The sequence below is a fragment of the Hylobates moloch genome, unplaced genomic scaffold (genome assembly GCF_009828535.3).
Source record: "Hylobates moloch isolate HMO894 unplaced genomic scaffold, HMol_V3 SCAFFOLD_25, whole genome shotgun sequence".
Taxonomy (NCBI): Eukaryota; Metazoa; Chordata; class Mammalia; order Primates; family Hylobatidae; genus Hylobates; species Hylobates moloch.
The window spans coordinates 335194-357035 of NW_026652300.1; the positions used below are offsets into that span (position 1 = coordinate 335194).

General features: G+C 38.9%; 1 protein-coding gene and 1 long non-coding RNA gene across 2 annotated transcripts in view; both read left to right on the forward strand.

Annotated features, from left to right (window-relative positions):
* The window catches only part of LOC131380654 (uncharacterized), a 30201-nt gene extending 28558 nt beyond the window's left edge, over positions 1-1643 (forward strand). Inside the window, exon 3 of the mRNA XM_058434440.1 lies at positions 1539-1643. Coding sequence (XP_058290423.1) covers positions 1539-1643 — 105 coding nt within the window. The remainder of the gene's footprint in view (positions 1-1538) is intronic.
* A 3596-nt stretch (positions 1644-5239) lies between these two features.
* Positions 5240-21842, forward strand: part of LOC116811457 (uncharacterized) — a 59740-nt gene continuing 43137 nt past the window's right edge. The window contains exon 1 of the long non-coding RNA XR_009211975.1: positions 5240-5496. This is a non-coding gene — a long non-coding RNA (uncharacterized LOC116811457). The remainder of the gene's footprint in view (positions 5497-21842) is intronic.

Here is a 21842-nt window from a genome sequence, read left to right on the forward strand (position 1 = left end):
ATTTTTCTAAATGATGTCATAAAAGGTTCTTTTAGTGATGAAATAACCCAGTCTCAATAGTAAGGTTTCACCATATAATATAATGTAATAATAGGTAAATTCAGAGTTCAAAGTATTTAAATGTTGTAAACCAATTTTGAGCTTTAATGAGAGAAGAATCATTATGCACAAATGAAATTGCATATATATTTTATGGTGTTTTTGTAAAATCATTTATAATTATAAACTGGTCAGGAACTTAACAAATAACTGAAGAATTATACTATAACTTCACAGAAAGAATCAGCTACTATTCACTTACTTTTTAGCAGGCTCATATCTGCTCATAGTACACATATCTGTTTAATATCCTGACTTCTCCCCAAATAGATGCATGTAAATATTTTCCCTGTTATACTTTGCTCTAGGAGATGAGATGATTGTGAGGTACAAAAGAATGGTTTCCCAGACTTCTGATTTCTAGGACAACAGATAAAACAAGCATTCAGTTGGATGTTATTGGAATCTTCAACAGAGAGCCTGAAATGCTCATTTCTCTCTCCAAGAGAGAATGAGTGTTCCTTCAACCCTTTGTAAATTTTTTTACAAGTGTTTTTGTTTATTTTTTTATTTTTATTTATTTATTTTTTTGAGACAGAGTCTCGCTCTGTCGCCCAGGCTGGAGTGCAGTGGCGTGATCTCGGTTCACTGCAAGCTCCGCCTCCCAGGTTCACGCCATTCTCCTGCCTCAGCCTCCTGAGTAGCTGGGACTACAGGCGCCCACCACCACACCTGGCTAATTTTTTGTATTTTTAGTAGAGATTGGGTTTTGCCGTGTTAGCCAGGATGGTCTCGATCTCCTGACCTCATGATTTGCCTGCCTCGGCCTCCCGAAGTTTTATTTTAATGAAAATAAGATATGCTTATTGGAAAAAAAATAAAAAAATCAGAAAAGCATAGAAAAGAAGCATATGATAGTGCTACCATCTATATTCACAATGGAAACAGTTTATAAATATCATTCCAGAATTTTCTATGTGTAATATATAGAAATGTCAGGTTACTATTCATTACGTTTTATAATTTTGTTTTTAAATTTTTTTATGTTGATATAATTATAGACTCACAAGTAATTATAAAAACAGTACCAACGGGTCTCTCCTACCCTTTACCCTGTCTTTTCCAGTAATAACAAAAACTGCCATTTTTCAGCAGACTCTTCTTCCTGTATTTCTAGACTTGTAGAAAAATTCCTGAATAGATTCAAATAATTTTTCTCCACCTTCTTCCTTCCTCTCTTCCTTGCTTCTTTCTTTCCTGCCTACCTTCCTCCTTCCTTATATTTTTCCTTTCCTTTCTGTAATTTCCCAACACATCTGTAACACGTTATAGTGAACTGAGTGGGTTAAAACAATTTAAAACGATATAACCTTACAGTTCCGGAAGTCATAAGCACAAAGTGGGTTTCACTGCCTTAAAATCACAGTGTGGGCAGGGCTGCCTTCTTTTCTAGAGGCTTTAGGGGTTGAATTCCTCTTCTTGCCTTCTCCTGCTTCTAGAGGGCACCTACCTTCCGGGCTGGTGGGCCCTTCCTCCATCTTCAAGGCCAGCAGCGTAGTATCTTCCAGTCTTTCCTCACCTCCTTCTTAGACAGGCCTTTGTGATGACAGTGGGCCCACCTGGCTAATCCAGGAAGTTCTTCTCATCTCAAGATCCTTCATGACACTTGTCAAGTGCCCTTTCACATGTAAGGTAAAGTGTGAGGTGCCAGGGATTAGGTTGTGGACGCCTCAGGGCCTGACCATTACTTAGCCCACAACACGTCCCTTTCTTCTTTCTGTTTTGAGACTGGACCATTCAACCAATAGATTCTGGACATTTTTTACATGTAGGGGTGGTGCCAAGCCTTGCATAGCAGGTAGCATTAAGTTGTAGTTCAATCAGTGTTTGTAGATGGAATTAAAAACTGAATTACAATACAAAGATTAATACTACAGATTTTAAAAAATATTTATTTTCATATTATGTATCTTATATATGATTTTATATATCAATGCATATATGTGTTTATATAAATATATTTATATTTGTATATTTATACTTACTATTGTTTCATTTTAAATACATAATTATTAAATATATTATACTTAATGAAAATATATGTAATTAAAAATAAAAAAATTCAAATATAATTTGAAAATGAATTAGAATACAAAAATGAATACAGATTTTTAAAACAATATTTATTTTCATGTTATTTATTATATATATTATTTTATTTTATTTTATTTTCCGTCTTTATTTCTTCCAGAAGTATGGGATACATGTGCAGAATGTACGGGTTAGTTACATAGGTATATGTATACCATGGTAGTTTGCTGCACATATTGACCTGTCCTTTAAGTTCCCCCACCTCACCCCAACTCCCCAACAGGCCCTGGTGTGTGACGTTCTCTCCCTGTGTCCGTATGTTCTCAATGTTCAACTCCCACATGTGAGTGAGAACACGCGGTGTTTGGTTTTCTCAACTTGTGATAGTTTCCAGCTTCATCCATGTCCCTGCAAAGGACATGAACTCATCCTTTTTATGGCTGTGTAGTATTCCGTGGTGTGTATGTGCCACATTTTCCTAATCCAGTCCATCACGGATGGACATTTTAGTTGGTTCCAAGTCTTTGCTATTGTGAATGGTGCCACAATAAACATACGTGTGCATGTGTCTTTATAGCAGCATGATTTATACTCCTTTGGGTATATACCCAGTAATGGGATGGCTGGGTCAAATGGTATTTCTAGTTCTAGATCCCTGAGGAATTGCCACACTGACTTCCACAATGGTTGAACTAGTTTACAGTCCCACCAACCGTGTAAAAGTGTTCCTATTTCTCCACATCCTCTCCAGCACCTGTTGTTTCCTGACATTATTATAAATGAATAAATGTTTATATATTCATATACTATATATTATATAGTATATAGTTATAAATTAATCAATGTATTTATACCTAAATATATATTTATGTTAGGTGTTATATGTTAAAATATATATTATATAAATAATAAAGCTTTTAATAGTTTTTAATATTTAAATAATAACTTTTTAGGTAAGATATGCAAATGAATTTCTAAACCAAATATCCCCAGCAGGAGAGCTTCTAGTTATTTTTTTAAATTGAGAAATAAAAAATAAAAAATAACATCTATATACACACACATATACACACACATGCACATTATGGAATGGCTTAATGAAGCTAATTAGCATATGAATTACTTGACATACTTTTTTGTGCGGAGAACACTTATTAATCTACTGTTTAGTAATTTTCAAATATGCAGTGTGTTGTTATTCACTAGTCACCACGTTGTAGGAAAGATCGCTTGAACTCTGGCTCCTAAGTGAAACTTTGTATCCTTAGACCAACATCACCCCAATGAAGAACACTTACCTTAATATTCACTCCATTATGCTCATTTTCTATTGCTCCATAGCACACAGTGGCTGACAACAACACCTGTGTATCATCTCTCAGGGTTCAGAAGTCTAAGCAAGGGTAGACTTTACCCTGCTCAGTGGGTTGCCAGGATAAAATTAAGGTGCCAGCTACTTTGTGTTCTCCCCTGAGCCTCCCAGTGCTATTCCAAATTCAGTGTATGTTGGTGGAATTCAGTTCTATGTGGTTCTAGGACTGAGATTCCCACTTTCTTGCTGCTGAAAGTCCTGGGCCACTAGTGATTTCTAGGTCTGTGGACCCCACAGGAAGTTCACATCATCACCATTAACTTCTTTGTGGACACCAGTTATGTCCAGCATCTCTTTCCCCCTTCTGGCCATCTTAGAATTCTGCCTACTACTCCCACTGAATTTTTCTGTGTTGGCTGGGACTTCCCCTCTTATAGAAAGTTGCTCGGCAGGGAAACCACCCTCTTTCTTTTTCCCACCAGTATTTCTCATGTTCCACAATGTAAGTATATCTGTGAGATGCTTCAGTTTCCTGGGACATCTATCATTTTGCTAAGATTTCTGACAGGTATCAAAGTCTCTACTGGTGGGTTTTGAGGAGAAGGCTGACCTATTCTTGTGCCCCAGAATAGGTCTATCTTTCTTTATTTTTTAATGTCAGGTCTAGAGTCATCCCCGCCCTGCCCTGCCCAAAATGGGGAAAAGGGCATCTCTTCATAGAGATCAGAGCTACATATAAAAACCAAACTGGGACCGAATCTAAACATCTGCATTTCCTTCCTCTTCTTCCTTTAGGGGCTTCCTGCTGCAGATCAGGGGAGCAGATACGTGTTAATGTATTCCTTCCCTTTGCAGCCTGTCCATTTGTGCCAGCTGGAATTATTAAGCAACCCATAAGAGAAGAAATACAATATGGGCTGCTGTCCAGGCATATGCAAGTGATAAATGGCTATTGGACAATGAGAATTGAGAAGGGGATGTGGTTATAAATGATTACTTAGGAAAGAATACTGGGTCAGGCATGGTGGCTGATGTCTGTAATTCCAGCACTTTGGGAGGCCAAGGTGGGCGGATGGCTTGAGCTTAGGAGTTCAACACCAGCCATGGGCAACGTGGTGAAACCACATGTCTACTAAAAAAGCAAAAATTAGCCAGGCATTGTGGCATGCACCTGTAATCCCCAGCTACCGAGAAGACTGAGGTCCAAGAATTGCTTCAACCTGGGAGGCAGAGGTTGCAGTGAGCCAAGATTGTACCACTGCACTCCAGCCTGGGCAACAGCAAGACTCTGTCTCAAAAAATAGAAGAAAAAAATATTTCTTTCTCAAGGGTCTAGGGGAGCCAAAACGCATCTGTTTATAAAGAGGATTTTATACAGTGTGCACCTTTGACTTTGTGCCTTCTTGCCCCAGGAGTTTTAAATAGAGAGCTCATCTACAGATCCTTCAAATAATCCCACTGGTATAACCAGAGTGTATAGTTATTTATACATATATGTCCCATAATTTTTTTCCTTTTGAGGTAATTGATGATGAATTATACTAAACAAACAATTCCTGGCTGACAAGTATTGTACTTTAGTGAATTTGCTTGATTAAGTTGTAATAATGAAATTGAATTTGATGCTTGCTGTGTGTCTACAAATGCAGTTCCTGTTGAAAATGAGACAATATGACTTCTAATGGAAGTGACTTCCTTAATGTTTCTTTTGTGTGTGTAAGGGAGAAAGTCTAATGTCTGTTTTTTCTCTCACAGGTTCTTAGTTGAAAGTGAAAGTTAGATTCATATGAGAAAAACCATCAGAAGTTTATTGACATATACTCTACCCATCACACAGGAGAGGCCTCAGTTCAAAAACACTTCTCTCTCAAGGCAGTGGCTTAGAGGCCTTGGTGAAATAGGATTTTAATGAAGAGCCATAAATCCTGTGTACTGACAAGACAAAGAGGAGAATATGTGCAGGCTACCAAAAGGAAGGAAAATGTGGGAAGTTAAATTTCTGGGAAGAGCGAAATCTGCCTCGAGCTGCTGTGGTGCTGTCTCTGAGCTAACGGGTGAGAGTTGTAAAGGGGACCATCTTTTGGTGGGAAAGGCAAGCAGGAGGGCAGGAAGGTGGCAAAGGCAGACAGGTGGGCAAGAAGACCTTGTCTTTGTAAATTGCTATCTTGCTGTGAGGAAAGTAGATAGAGGGGCAGTGTGTCCACTGCCTTTTAACCTTCTTCTTTTCAGCAATTTTCATTATTTTAAAGAAGAATATTTTAGTCTCCTTCAAGTGTAAAAATTGTATCCATCTCTGAGCTCAGGAAACAAACAATTTACAACCACCCTCCCAGACCACTCCTGACTTTTTTGTGTGTCCCAATTTGCTTTTTGCTTCCTCTCACCCATCCCAGCATATCTACTTCAAAGACTGTTAATCAAGGCTGGGGTGGTGGCTCACATTTGTAATCGTGGTGCTTTGGGAGGCCAGAGTAGGAGGACTGCTTCAGGCCAGGATTTTAAGACCAGTCTGGACAACATAGTAAGGCCCTATCTCTAAAAGAAAAGTTAAAAAATTAACCAGGTATGCTGATACCTGCATGGAGTCCCATCTACTCAGGAGGCTGAGGTGGGAGGATTGGTTGAGTCTGGGATGTCAAGACTACATTGAGCTACGATCGCACCATTACACTCAAGCCTGGACCACAGAGCAAAACCCTGTCTGAAAACATAAAAATATAAAAAATTATATGAATTGTCATCATGATTTATATAAAATGCAAAGCATGCCTGATGCATGGTAGCAACACAATAAACACTATTTACATGTTTACCCCCCTTGAACATGTTCCCTTTTTCTGCTGACTCACATTATTTTTTGACTGATTGCAGGGGGCACCCAGTGCAAAACTGACAACTCTGGCAGCTTTCTCTATGTATTTGTTTTCTTAACTTTTCCATAAAACCATTCTTCTAAAGCCTGCACATGCTCACAGTGGCCTTATTGTCTCTGATTAATCATGTCATCTGTCTAGAAAGAATGATTTGCTATCTTAATACTTTAATAAAAATCTGAGTCAGTACACTCCTCCTCCTGGTTTTTTTTTTTTTTTTTTTTTTGAGAATGAGTTTCGTTCTTGTCATCCAGGCTGAGTGCAGTGGAGTGACCCTGCCTCACTGCAACCTCTGCTTTCCAGGTTCAAGTGATTTTGCTTCAGCCTCCCAAGTAGCTGGGATTATAGGTCCTCACCACCACACCTGGCTAATTTTTGTGTTTGTGGTAGAGACAAGGTTTCACAATGTTGTCCAGGCTGGTCTCAAACTCCTTACATAAAGTGAGCCACCTGCCTCTGCCTCCGAAAGTGCTGGGAATACAGGTGTGAGGCACCATGCCCAGTTTCCTGTTTTATTTTTTTAAATGTCTTGTTTTCCCTTGTGGAATGAAAGGAATTTACACATCTATGGGCAATAATGAGGAGAACAAGATATTTAATATTTTTCCATAGGTTTTTGGGAAACAGGTAGTGTTTGGCTACGTGAGTAAGTTCATTAGTGCTGATTAGTGAGATTTTGGTGTGCCTATCACCTGAGCAGTGTACACTGCACTCTGTTTGTAGTCTTTTATCCCTCACTCTCTTCCTACCTTTACCCCCTGTATCCCCAAAGTCCATTGTATCATTCTTATGCCTTTGCATCCTCATAGCTTAGCTTCTACTCATGAGTGAGAATACACGATGTTTGGATTTCCATTTCTGAGTTACTTTACCTAGAGTTATAGTCTCCAATCCAATCCAGGTTGCTGCAAATACCATTAATTCATTCCTTTTTATGGCTGAGTCGCATGCCATCATATATATACGTGACAGTTTCTTTATCCATTCATTGATTGCTGGGCATTTGGGCTGGTTCCACATTTTGGCAACTGCTAATTTTGCTGCTGTAAACATTCACGTGCAAGTATCTTTTTGTATAATGACTTCTTTAGCGTTGGGTAGATACTCAGGACTGAGAGAACAAGGTACATTGGAGGCAGATAAACCATGGTTCCATTTATTACTCTTGCTCTGGTATTACATTTCTTCAAATCCTGGATAAATGTGGCGACCCTCTAAGCCTCACTTCTTGTGCAGTGGGGAGAACACTACCATCTAATGTGTGGTGAGAAAGGAGTGATGCAGTTGTGTATTTGGGGCTCCTGATGAATGATGCCCCTGGTGGGGACTGGCCTGGATTGGGGTCTTTCCTGTTATGCCTGGAGCCCCTTTACCTACTCCCACCTGTTCTCTACTCTGGAAGAAGCCCAGGGTGAATGGCATCCATATGTTGTCTTGCCTTTTCTGTTGTCGTGGTTGTTTTTGGCCAAGGAAAGACAACGCATAAAGGGAAAGGAGAACCAGGTTGGGGTTTTCATCTCCTCTGTTCCCTCCTGCAGGGTTGCCCAGGATTGTATCCTATACTCCTCAAAGGTCATCACAAGCTCTGGGATCACTCCTTTGCCTTTGGGCCTGAGTGGTACTAGTCTCAGGGGTGAGCCGTCTTCCTCCTCTTCCTGCCCACACTGATGTTAGCTGTCTTTTCAGTAAATTATCTTCTCGTTCTCCTATATTACATGTGTCTCCTCTTTTCTGCTGGGACCATGTGACCAATGCTAGGTCCTGCTTGGTGTTCCTAGGCAAATGACAGCCTATTCAGAGATCACAGGGCTGTCCACAGTAGAGGAACCAGAGGGCTAATTAGGAGCTCATGTGCATAGCAAACATATTGGGATTGCTCCTCCAAGCTAGTCAGAGACCTTTCTTATAGTAACAGAGTCATCAGAGGGGTTATCTGCCTTGCAACCGAACAGTGATGCAACTGACATATTAAGAGATGGGGCAGACATACACCTGTAACCCCTTTTTCAACATGATGGTAAATAAGTGACATGTGGCTTCCCATAAACAATAGCAGGATGCTACACCCAGGGCTGTGATTCTTTAGTCTTTAGGGGATCTCCCAGGACAGGAAAGTTTATTTTACATAAAAATAAAACTTCAACAGGGCTGCAACTCCATTGGTCCAAAAGTCTCCGTTGCTTGGTGTCAAAAACAAAACAAAACAAAACAAAACAAATGTAGACTTAGTAAGGAGGGACTTTTATTCAAAAGACTTAATGTAAGAGGGAAAACACTCTGACTATAAGGTCTGCAAGACTTTATAGACTTGAGGCAACACAAGTTTTTGTTTTACAGACAGTAGTAAACAAGGCTAGAAAATGTCACAGGCACTGATGCGGAATTAAGTGTGGCCTCATTAGATAGCAGGTGAGAAAATATTTGCCCTGAGGGCAGGCTGTTCCTGGGAGGAAGTGCCTGCTCACTCAGACTGAGGATGGGCCCATGTTCACTGTTGTAAGGGAAAGAGAGAAAATGATCCAACATTTGACTAGGAAGAACAAATGGCTCAGCTAACTTGCAACTGTTTATAAGACAAAGAATGAGGATTTAGAGGGTCTATCTCTGTCCTATTAGACAAGGGACATCCATGAGTCTTTTCTCAGTCACATGGGGAAGGGGTTTCTTTGCAATAAGCCATTTTCCAGAACACAAGGTATGGGAGGATGTTAAGAAGTATTCTGTAGCACTTGATAAAGCACAGTAAGGAAGACTTTATTCAGGTCCATCGCAACGGATGCAGGGACCACAGCAATGGGGACTTGCAGGCGGGGAGAAAGATTGGGCTCAGATGTGAATACAGCATGGGAAAGTGGGGATTCATAGCCATGGAGTAGGGTGCCCATCAGTGGATGGAAAACTACTAAGAGGAAACACCAAGGGCCAGCAGGATTCCTGCTAAACTGACCTAACAGGATTCTAGCAGAAGGCAAGCCAGGTGACCACACATCCCCTGGGGGTGATGGAGCCTGAGGAGTCTGATCCCTGATCAGATACTGAGGTTGAACAGATGAGAGGGTGGGGGAGCTGTAGGGTGTTCTTGCTAAATTGACTTAACAGGCTTCTTGCTAAAACTGGATTTTACAAACAAGTGCACAGATAGGCCTGGGAGAAGGTTGAAGATCCACAGAAGTCAGACGGCTATGATTTAAGAGGTTTTGAGCATTTGCATCACATACCACATTCTCTGGGCACTAAAGAGAAGGTAACAAGGCTTTAGCTTTTAGAGGCTTCCAAATGATCAACACCTTTCCTACCAAGTAGGTCAGCTCCCTATGGCCATGCACCTACCAGCAATCTCTCTATGGACACGTTTTGTGTTTTTATTAGAATTGCTCAGGCTAATGAGAGCCACTTCTAGTCCCAATAATATGCCCATCTCATCCAACCTCTTACTGCTTTGAGAGTTTATTTTGACTCTGGTTTGGTTTTCCTAAGGAATCCCACTGAAAGACAGAAGAGAGAATAATATTTTTCTAATCAAATTTCTGCACCAGGTGTTTGTAGAGGAAAGCTGCTCCTTCACCAGGCTAGGGTCCCTTCCCTAGGGCCCTGTAAGACTTTCATGGGCCATGAGGGCAAAACGTATTAAATATATTTTAATATAAATATATATTATATAAAAACATAAAACATATTAACATTTTTACATATTTTACAACTATATTGGTGCAAATACCAATATGGTCTTAAACCCCAATGTTCATTCTATTTTCTTCTGATTATAAAGCAAATTAAAACAAAATGTTTTGTTTTAATTACATTTTGTTTTAATTTGCCTGATGGGAAATAATCTGGCCTTTCCCCACGCTTGGATCAAGGAGGTTGGGGCTATTTTATATCTTATTCCTGTCTGCATTTCTCAGCCTCTCTCTTGAACTAAGAAGGGAGTTGATGAATCTTGGCAGGACTGGAATGTGTATTCCCCACTTGTTTGACATCAAGCTGGAAATGTGGTAAACATTCCCTACACTGTTGAATTGAATCACATTAGAAAGCACATATTAGTGCATGGCATTTTAATTGCCAAGGAAATTTTTTTTTAATGTTGCATTAATATGTTCTAAGGAACCTTTATACTTGATGCAATCAGATTCCTGAGATAAGCCAAATACATTTCCTGTTTTTGTTTTTTCCTCCACTCTTCATTGCATGCCTTTCAAGGAAATCTAAAAAGTTGGCTTTCTTTTTTGAATCCTTAGTCACATAGATATGTAGACTGCAATTTTACTTCTCCTGCATGATTGCTGACCTTGTAAAATGATGCCTATATATGCATCACTAACATATGTGCTTAACTTTTAACATCTATGTAATGCTAGGAATATAGACATCGCATGCCGACAGGTGGAGGTTGAGGAATCCTGTAGAGGGTGATGTGATATCATGTGTGATCAGATACTGAAGGTGAGGATTCTTGCAAAAACTGGATTTTACAAAAAGTGCACAGATAATCTTAGATCAAGTTTCAGGAGACTGGGTTATGTTTGTTCAAGTAAAGAATTTTGTCAAGGGATTTCTTAACCTTTGCTGCGTTCCAAGACCAAAGGGTTTGCATGAAATGCGACAATGTCGGTGGCATTTCAACTTAGCAACCTCTTTTTCTGTTTTGTCATGGTTGCTGAGCTCAAAGGGAGAAAATATTCAAGGAGTCCACCAAGAAAATGCTCAATTAGGCTGGAACAATTTATAATAAGAGGTATGTTGTGGTTGTAAGATCAATGATTTTACAACTCACTTGAGTGTCTCTCAAGCTGACACCACTTGTCACTTAGCAGTATAATGCAACCTGGCCCTGCAGTTAGCAAACATGGCCCCAAGGGCTTTCCAAAAGATAAAACCACAATAACCATTGTTCTTTTCCAATTACTCTATTAGCCTTGTTCAAGTCATCTTTTATTTATTTATTTATTTTATTTATTTATTTTTAATAAAAGCAAGCTTTATTTTGCTGTCTGATGAGACAATATGCTGGTTTGAGAGTCTGGAATAAAAAACGTTATGAGTATTTGTTATTAAGGAAAGTTTCCAAGCTCATAGTTACTAAGAAAAGCACACATTATTAGGCAAAGTTTCCAAGCAAAAGTCTTACAATAGACATAATAACGTGAAATAATGAATGGTGACTTTAGTATTTGCCATTCTCATTGTTCCATGCAATATGTTTTTAAAGAAATTTTATTTGATAGTGACAAGAATACTAAAGACGAGATCTATACTCTTAAAATTTTAAGTGTGCAATACAGTATTGTTGACTGCTGGAACAATGTTTGACTGCAGTTCTCTGGAGCTAATCCACCTTGCTTAACTGAAGGTTTATGCCTGCTGATTCATAACTCCTGATTTTCCCTTCCCCCAACCCCTGGAAACCAACACTTTACATTTTGGTCTTATGAATTTAACTACTTTAGATACCTCCTATAAGTAGAATTATGCAGAATTTGTCTTTCTGTAACTGGCTCATTTCACTTAACGTAAGGTTCTCAAGATTCATCATGCTGTTACGTATTGTAGAATTTCCTTCCTTTTAAGGCTACATAGTATTCCAACATATGTATATAGCATTTTTTAAAAAAATCCATTTATCTGTTGATAGGTGCTTAGGTTGCTTCCTTATCTTGGCTATGGTGAATGGTATTGCTGTGAGCAGAGGAGTGCAGATTTCAATGCTTTGAGATCCCGATTTTCATACTGTTGGATATATTTCCAGGAGTGGGATTGCTGGATCACAAGGTAGTTCCATTTTTTAATTTGTTGAGGAACTTCCATACAGTTTTTCATAACAGAAGCAACTTTTTTTGTGTGTGACTTTGATTTGCATTTCCCTGATGATTAGTGATGTTGAGCATCTTCATGTACTTCTTGGCCATTTGTATGTCTTCTTCAGAGAAATGTCTACTGAAGTCATTTGCCCATTTTTAAACTGGGTTATGTGTATGTTTGTTATTGAGTGTGGGAGTTCATTATATGCTTTGGATATACGCTTATCAGTATATGGTTTGCAAATATTTTCTCCCATTTTATAGGTTGCCTTTCCACTCCATTGATTATTTCATTTCCTGCATAGAAGCTTTTTAGTTTGACACAGTCCCACTTGCCTATTTTTACTTCTATTGCATGAAGCCTATTCACATTCTTAAAATTATTTTTTGATGAACAGAAATGGTTGCTTCATTTTACCTTTTACTCTTTATATCTTAATTCAAGTAATTTCTCTTGACCTGTCTTCAAGGTCTCTGATGCTTTTCTTTGCTCATAACACGAGTTTCTTACTTCTGATGTTAAATCTACTTAGTTTTATATCTAGTATTTCTGTTTGTTGCTTCTTTTATATTTTCATCTTGTCCCTGAAATTCCCCATGTCTTAACACATGCTGTTTGTCTTTCCTGCTAGATTATTTTATGGATCCTTAGATGCATTTCCTGTGGATATCTTAAAGGCTGTACATGAGAATTCTAACATTCGCATATCTCATTCTATTTCACATCATAAACATAAACATAAATATGCATGCATAATAGACATTGATTGTAAAAAATAGTGGAGATGGAGTCAGTCATATATTCCCTTAGAAAACACCACGTGCATCATCTGTGTGGCCCCTTGATAAGCTGCCGTGTCAGTGTGGGTATCATTTCTTCAGTTTTAATTAGGTTCTGCTCACCCTCTTGGCTTCAGGTGCTTTGAGCGGGGATCCACACTTTCCCTTTAGCAGAGCTTAGGATTTGAGCATTGGTGAGACTCTAAGTCATGCTCTGTCTGCAGCCTGGCTGCTCACTTATTGGGCTTTTGAAGATAAAAGTCCTGTTTGTTTTCTGTCCTACCCTGGATATGGTCATTCCAAATTTCCACCCTGGCTGGAGGACAGGGACAAATGGGTGACTGCCCATGGAGAAGGCTAGGAGTGACTTGGATGGGTGCCTCTGAGCTTTCCTGCACCACCTCCCTCCGAACTATTTTGCACTGCGTGGTGTCTAGGATTCCCCAGAGGGCTTTATGAAGACTGTAGGAGTACATTGTAGGGTTGGCTACAGATGGGCTCTCTGGCTGGGCCTCATAAGGATGTTGATCTGCCATGCCAGCCTGCTCACATGTAGTTGTTAAAAACGCCTTTCAACATCAGCTGAATTCCTCCTCATCTCCCCTCTCCTTCTATGAGGGCTGAAAGCAGCTGAATGTTTCTTCTTTGTAGGAAGGCTCACCACATCCTGGATTCTAGTTTCTGTATGTTTTTTTCTGCATCTTCAGCCTTTTTCTGGGTGGTGTGGGGGAACAGGGTTTTGCTCTGTTGCCCAGGATGCAGTGCAGTGATCATGGCTCACTGCAGCCTTGAATCCCTGGGCTCAAGAGATCTTCCCACCTTGGCCTTCCAAATAGTTGGGACTGCAGGCATGTTCCACCATGCCTGACTAATTTGTTTATTTATTTGTTTGCAGAAATGGAGTATTTCTATATTGCCTAGGCTGGTCTTGAACTCATAACCTCAAGCAGTCCTCCAGCTTTGGCCTCCAAAAGTGCTGCAATAAGAGGCATGAGCCACCATGCCAGGTCAATCCTTAGCTTTTTTAGTGGATCTTAAAAGGCCATAATTTTAATTGGAAGTCTCAAAAATCACTGTTCAGTATGTGAAGTTGTTTAGCCCCTCTAGGGAAGTTTAGTAGTTCCTTTATAATTTAAACTTAGAATTTCCATATGACGCAGTCATTCCACTCCTAGATGTGTACCCCAAAGAACTGAAACAGGTGTGAGTGTTCATAGCAACATTATTCATAATATCCCTAAAGTGAAAGCAACCCAGATATGCATCAGCTGAGGAATGGATAAATAAGATATTGCAAGCCAATTGCAATATTGGTTGGGCATTGTTTTAGTCCAGTTTCACACTGCTATAAGAAAATACGCGAGACTGGGTAATTTGCAAAGGAAAAAGGTTTCATTTACTCACAGTTCCACATGGCTGGGGACTCCTCAGGAATCTTACAATCATGGTGGAAGTGGAAGCAGGCACATCTTACATGGTGATAGGAGAGAGAAGAGCAAGTGAAGGGTGAAGAGCACCTTATAAAACCATGAGATATCATGAGAGCTCACTATCACAAGAACAGCATAGGGGAAACTGCTCTTATGATCCAATCAGCTCCCACCAAGTCTCTCCCTCAACATCTGGGGATTATAACTCAAGATGAGATTTGGGTGGGGACACAAAGCCTAACTATATCAGGCATAAAAGGAACAAAATAGTTTTGGTAACACTGTATTACGTTTATGCAGATATTATCAGGTGGGTGAGCCTAGAAAACATCATGCTTAGTGACAGAAGCCAGAAAAAAAGGCTACATGGTGCATGATTCCATTCATATATGTCCAGAACAGGCAAATCCATAGAGAGAAAAAGCAAATTAGTGGTTCTCAGGAGCTGGCAGAGAGGAATGAGGAGTGACCACTGACCGGCATAGGAATCTCCATTTAGGGGTGATGGAAATGTTCTGGAATGAGACACACGTGACAGCTGTACAACATTGTGGATGTACTGAGTGCCACTGAGTTGAACACTTAAAGTGGTTTAAATGGTGAAGCTGATGTTATGTGAATTTTATCACAATTAAAAAAAGAAACTATGAATTTGAGGCTTAGTGGCTTCATTACCTTGTCAATGTGTATTCACTAGTCTTTGTCGCTTTCTATATCTTAATTATTGTGAAATCCTAATTACGGAAGGAGGTCAGGATAGGGGGATGGAGGGAAAGTAGAAAGAGGAGGCAGGTAAGCTGTAAGTCTCCCTTTCTTCATGCTCCAGAATGAAGCCCTCCTTCTCCAATAAATCACAATCTGGCTGCACCCAGCTATCACCACACCCTTGGCTGATAACAAAATTGCAAGTTATCTCACTGAAACCTTGGCATTATTGGAACTGCACAAAGCCCTCTTCAGCCCACAGCACAAACACTATCCTATAGAATCCCCAGCAAGCCTTGTCGCTTTTCAGTCAGCTCCTATTCCATTGACCTGCTCATTGAACCATTGCATTCTTGCAATGTATTTTCCTACACTCTCTAATGAATCTTCCTTTTTTAAACCTACAATTTTCTTCATACATTCTTCTTATTCCTGCATCATGGAGCACAGATAGTCGCCACTCACTGGTGACAATTAGCAGTCAAAGCTAACTGCTCTTTTCACAGCCTATAACTTTAATTTTTTTCTGTAAACATTCTCAACTGCACATATGTATCTTCAGTAGACAAAGGGTAATTGTCAGCTTTTGCTTTCTGGGTTGTCCTGTTGGGATATTAGGATCCTATGGCAAAGAGCAGCAGTGAGGGTAAGTGGAAATTCTTAAGAAAACCTAAGTATCACATCTAGGGTAACAAATTAAGACCCAGAGCTCATGATCAGAAGTTAGATAGAAGCAGCATGAATCAGAAACTCTGGGAGAAATGGAGTGGTCTCCAAAATTAGGCACCAGCTGCAGGTGCATGTGTGAGGAGGGAGGAATGGTGCATTAATGCACTGCATTCAGGTTAGTGAAACCTTTATATAGTGCATTAATGTTAGCAAATGCACTTATAGGATTTTATCCCTTTTTTTAACCATCTTGAGAAATGGAGAATGGGTTTGGAGGAGGCAGAGTGAAATGCATTTTATTCTGTTCGAGTTTGTGTACTCCACTGCCTTCATTTGTCTGTGATATCTTTTAGCCATGGGGAAGAGGCTGGCAAGTTTTAGTTAAAATTTGTTTTCAGCTTTACTTAGACCAATTTGGCAGATATAGCAGGCGAGCAGTTTCCTACCTTGAATGGGGGCATAAGAAGGATGTATCTGCTTTTGCTGCAGACAGCCCAGATCTGGAGACCCTGGGATGGGGAAGGCTGGTTCCACTGGGTAGAAGCATGGAGAATGTGGGCTGGGCACCATCAGGGACCATAGTGTGAGCTGATGTGGACACCCAAACACATGGGGGCTCTCCTTGAAGTGCCCATTGGCTGATTGTAGATGTCAAGTCCACTTATATTTCCCTGGGGTCTCATGGCTTGGATCCCTGAAGACTCACCAAGGATGTGATGATTACGTCACTGTGGGCAAATTTTACATTGCATCCTCCTCAAGCTGGAATTTAGACCTAGGAAAATGATGTTTTTATTATTTTTTTGTACATTATGTTTGTACACACTTATGGGGGCCATGTAAAATTTTGTTACATGTGCAGAATATATAATGATTAAGTCAGGGTATTTGGGGGCATCCCTCACCTTGAATGTTTATCATTTCTATGTCCTGGGAACATTTCAAGGCTTCTCTTCTAGCTATTTTATTATAATATATTGTTTTTAACTATAGTCACCTTACTCTGCTAATGGAACATTAGAATTTATTTCTTCTGTATAAATGTATGTTTGTACCCATTAACCATCTCTTTATTGCCCTTACCCCCTACACCCTTCCTGTTCTCTGATATCTATCATTCTACTCTCTACCTCTGTGAGATCAACTTTTTTTAGTTTCCACATATGACTGAGAACATGTGGTATTTGGCTTTCTATGCCTGGCTTATTTCACTTAACATAATGACCTCTAGTTCCATCCATGCTGCTGCAAATTACAAGATCTCCTGCTTTTTTATGTCCAAATAATATTCGATTATGTAGAGAGACCGTATTTCCTATATCCATTCATCTGGTGATGGACACTTAGGTTGGTTCCATAGCTTTGCTATTTTAAATAGTGATGCAGTAAATAAGGGAGTGCAAGTGATGTGGTTTCACTGTGTCCCCACCACAAATTTCATCTTGAACTGTAATCCAAATTATAATCCCCACATGTTGGGAGAGGGACCTCACATGAGGTGATTGGGTCATGGTTATGGTCACCCCATGCTGTCTCATCATAGTGAGTGAGTTCTCACAAGATCTTATGGTATTATAAGGGGCTTCTCCTGGCTTTGTTCTGCACTTCTCTCTTCTGTTACCATGTAAAGAACCTTTGTCCTTCCCTGCCACCTTCTGTCATGATTGTTTGTTTCCTGAGCCTCCTCAGCCATGTGAAAGTGTGAACCAATTAAACTTCTTTCCTTTATAAATTACCCAGTATCAGATATTTCTTATACCAGCAAGAAAATGGACTAATGTAGCAGAGCTCCCCCTGACTCATTGGTACCTTTGGCTTTAGATAAATATTCATAGTAGGCTTGCTGGATCATATTGTAGTTGTAGTTTTAGTTTTTTGAGAAGTCTGCATACTGTTTTTCATAGCTGTACTAGTTTACATTTCCACTTACACATTTAAGCTGTTGGTCATCTAATTATCAAAGCAATTTTTACAAAGTTCCTCTACATCTTTTTATTTATAGATGCTCTCAGCTGTATGCTCCAATTTATGACCCCTGAAAAAAGGACAGCAATTATGAGAGAGCTTGTTCAGGGAAAGGAGCTCTGTACACAGGTTAGGGCCTCCCTTTCCTGTCTTCCTGTGACAGACCCCCAGGCCAATTACTTTGTCTATGAAATGACTATAACACAGAGGGTTAATTTAAAATTTTTTATCTGAGTTTTTTATTCCTAAGCAAACCAAAACTTAATAATAATATTGAAGTTTTTGTTTTTTAAAAAATATAAATTCTCATATTGTGAATTACACCCACCGTTCATGACATGCTTGGACTTTCTGTTTTTTCCAGACCATCCCTTTTTCCTTACACAATTAGTCATTTTATTTTAGGACAGAAATTACCATACAAGTTTCTTCATCATATAAAATTATTTGGCTCCTGAAGGAAACACTAAATATGGAAAGAAAAAACCAGTAACAGCCACTGCAAAAACACACTAAATTGTAAAGACCATTGACACTATGAAGAAACTGCATCAAGAAATGGACAAAATAACCAGCTAGCAAAATAATGACAACAACAAATTCAAACTTGACAATATTAACCTTAAATGTAAATGAATTAAATGCCCCAATTAAAAGATGCAAACTGGCCAATTGGATAAAGAGTCAAGACCCCTCAGGACAAGACCTATCTCATGTGCAAAGACACACATAGGATCAAAGTAAAGGGATGGAGTAATATTTACCAAGCAAATAGAAAGCCAAAAAAAAATGAGGGTTTGCAATCCTGATCTCTGATAAAAACAGATGTTAAACCAGCAAAATTCAAAAGAGACAAATAAGGACATTAAATAATGGTAAAGAGATCAATGAAACAGGAAGAGCTAAGTATCCTAAATATATATGCATCCAATACAGGAGCACCCAGATTCATAAAGCAAGTTCTTAGAGACTGCAAAGGGACTTTGATCCCCACACAATAATAGTGGGAGACTTTAATACCTCACTCAATATTAGACAGATCCACAAGACAGAAAATTAACAAGGATATTCAGGAGTTAAACTCAGCTCTGGACCAAGAGGAACTAATAGACATCTACAGAACTCTCTAGCCCAAATCAACCAAATATACATTCTTCTCAGCACCACATTGCACTTATCTAAAATTGATCACATAATTTATGGAAGTAAAACACTCCTCAGCAAATGCAAAAGAACAGAAATCATCCTCACCAGTCTCTCAGACCACAGTGCAATCAAATTAGAACTCAGGATTAAGAAACTCACTCAAAACCTCACAAATACATGGAAAGTGAATGACCTGCCCCTGAATGACTACTGAGTAAATAACAAAAATAATGCAGAAATAAGGAAGTTCTTTGAAACCAATGAGAACAAAGACACAACATAAATGAATCTCTGGGACACAGATAAAGCAGTGTTTAGAGGGAAACTTACAACACTAATTGCCCACAAAAAAGTGGGAAAGATCAAAAATTGACACCCTAACAGAGCAATTAAAGAATTAGAGAAGCAAGAGCAAACAAATTCAAAAGTTCGCAGAAGAGAAGAAATAACTAAGATCAGAGCAGAGCTGAAGGAGATAGAGACATGGAAAATCCTTCAAAAAATCAGTGAATCCAGGAGCTAATTTTTTTTAAAGATTAATGAAACAGACTACTAGCCAGACTAATAAAGAAGAAAAGACAGAAGAATCAAATAGACACAATAAAAAAAGATAAAGGGGATATCATCACTGATCCCAAAGAAATACAGACTACCTTCAGAGAATACTATAAACACCTCTACAAAAATACACTACAAAATCTAGAAGAAATGGATAAATTCCTGGACTCATACCCCTCCCTACCCAAGACTAAACCAGGAAGAAGTCAAATCCCTGAATAGACCAATAACTAGTTCTGAAATTGAGGCAGTAATTAATACCTTACCAACCAAAAAAAGCCCAGGACCAGATGGATTCACAACTGAAGTCTGCCAGAGGTACAGAAAGGAGAAGATACCATTCCTTCTGAAACTGTTTCAAACAATAGAAGAAGAGAGACTCATCTGTAACTCATTTTATGAGGCTAGCATCATCCTAATGCCAAAGCCTGGCAGAGACACAACAACAACAAAAAAGAAAATTGCAGGCCAATATTCCTGACATCGATGCAAAAATCCTCAGTAAAATACTGGCAAACTGAATCCAGAAACACATCAAAATCTCATCCACCATGATCAAGTCTGCTTCATCCCTGGGATGCAAGGCTGGTTCAACATACACAAATCAATAAACATAATCCATCATATAAACAGAATCAATGACAAAAATCATATGATTGTCTCAATAGATGCAGAAAAGGCCTTTGACAAAATTCAACACCTTTTATGCCAAAACTCTTAATAAACTAGGTAATGATGAAACATATCTCAAAACAATAAGAGCTGTTTATGACAGACCCACAGCCAATATCTCAGTAAATGGGCAAAGACGGGAAGCATTCCCTTTGAAAACTGCCAAAAGACAAGGATGCCCTTTCTTACCACTCCCATTCAACATACTACTGGAAGTTCTGGCCAGGACAATCAGGCAAGAGAAAGGTATAAAGGGTATTCAAATAAGAAGAGAGGAAGTCCATTTGTCTCTCTTTGCAGATGACATGATTGTATATTTAGAAAACCCCATCATGTCAGCCAAAATCTCTTTAAGCAGATAAGCAACTTCATCAAAGTCTCAGGATACAAAATCAATGTGCAAACATCACAAGCATTTCTATATACCAATAATAGAAAAACAGAAGGCCAAATCGTGAGTGAACTCCCATTCACAATTGCTACAAAGAGAATAGAATACCAAGAATACATCTTACAAGGGAGGAGAAGGACCTCTTCATGAAAACTATAAACCACAGCCCAAGAAAACAAGAGAGGACACAAACAAATGGAAAAACATTCCATGCTCATGGATAGGAAGAATCAATATGGTGAAAATGGTCATAATAGCCAAAGTAATTTAAAGATTCAATGCTATCACCATCAATCTAGTGTTAACTTTCTTCACAGAACTAGAAAAAATTACTCTAAATTTCATGTGGAACCCAAAAAGAATTTGTATAGCCAAAACATTCCTAAGCAAAAAGAACAAAGCTGGAGGCATCATGCTACCTGACTTCAAACTGTACTACAAGGCTACAGTAACCAAAACAGCATTGTTCTGGTACCAAATCGGATATATTGACCAATGGAACAGAACACAGAACATCTCACATCTACAACTATCTGATCTTTGATGAACCTGACAAAAACAAGCAAGGTGGAAAGGATTCTCTATTTAATAAATCGTGTTTGGTAAACAGGCTTGCCATATGCAGAAAATTGAAACTGAACCCCTTTCTTACACCTTACACAAAAATTAACTCAAGATGGACTAAAGATTTAAAAGTAAGACCTAAAACTATAAAAACCCTTGAGGAAAACCTAGGCAATACCATTCACGACTTAGGCATGGGAAAAGACTTCGTGACTGAAACACCAAAAGCAATGCCAAGAAAAGCCAAAATAGACAGATGGGATTTAATTAAACTAAAGAGCTTCTGCACAGAAAAAGAAACTATCATTAGAGTAAAGAGGCAACCTACAGAATGGGAGAATTTTTGCAATCTATTGATCTGACAAAGGGGTAATACCCAGAATCTACAAGGAATTTAAACAGATATACTAAGAAAAAAACAAACAACCCCATGAAAAAGTGGGGAAAGGGTATGAACAGATGCTTCTCAAAAGAAGACATTTATACAGCCAAGAAACATATGAAAAAAAGCTCATGATCACTGTCCTTAGAGAAATGCAAATCACAATCACAATGAGATAACATCTCATGCCAGTTAGAATGACGATCATTAAAAAGCCAGGAAACAACAGATGCTGGAAAGCATGGGAAGAATTAGGAATACTTTTATGCTGTTTGTGGAAGCATAAATTAGTTCAACCATGGTGGAAGACAGCATGGTGATTCCTTAGGGAAGCAGAACCAGAAATACTGTTTTACCTAGCAATTCTATTACTGGTTACACATCCAAAGGATTATAAATCATTCTACTATAAAGACATGTGCACACATAGTATTTATTTATTTACTTATTTATTTATTTATTTA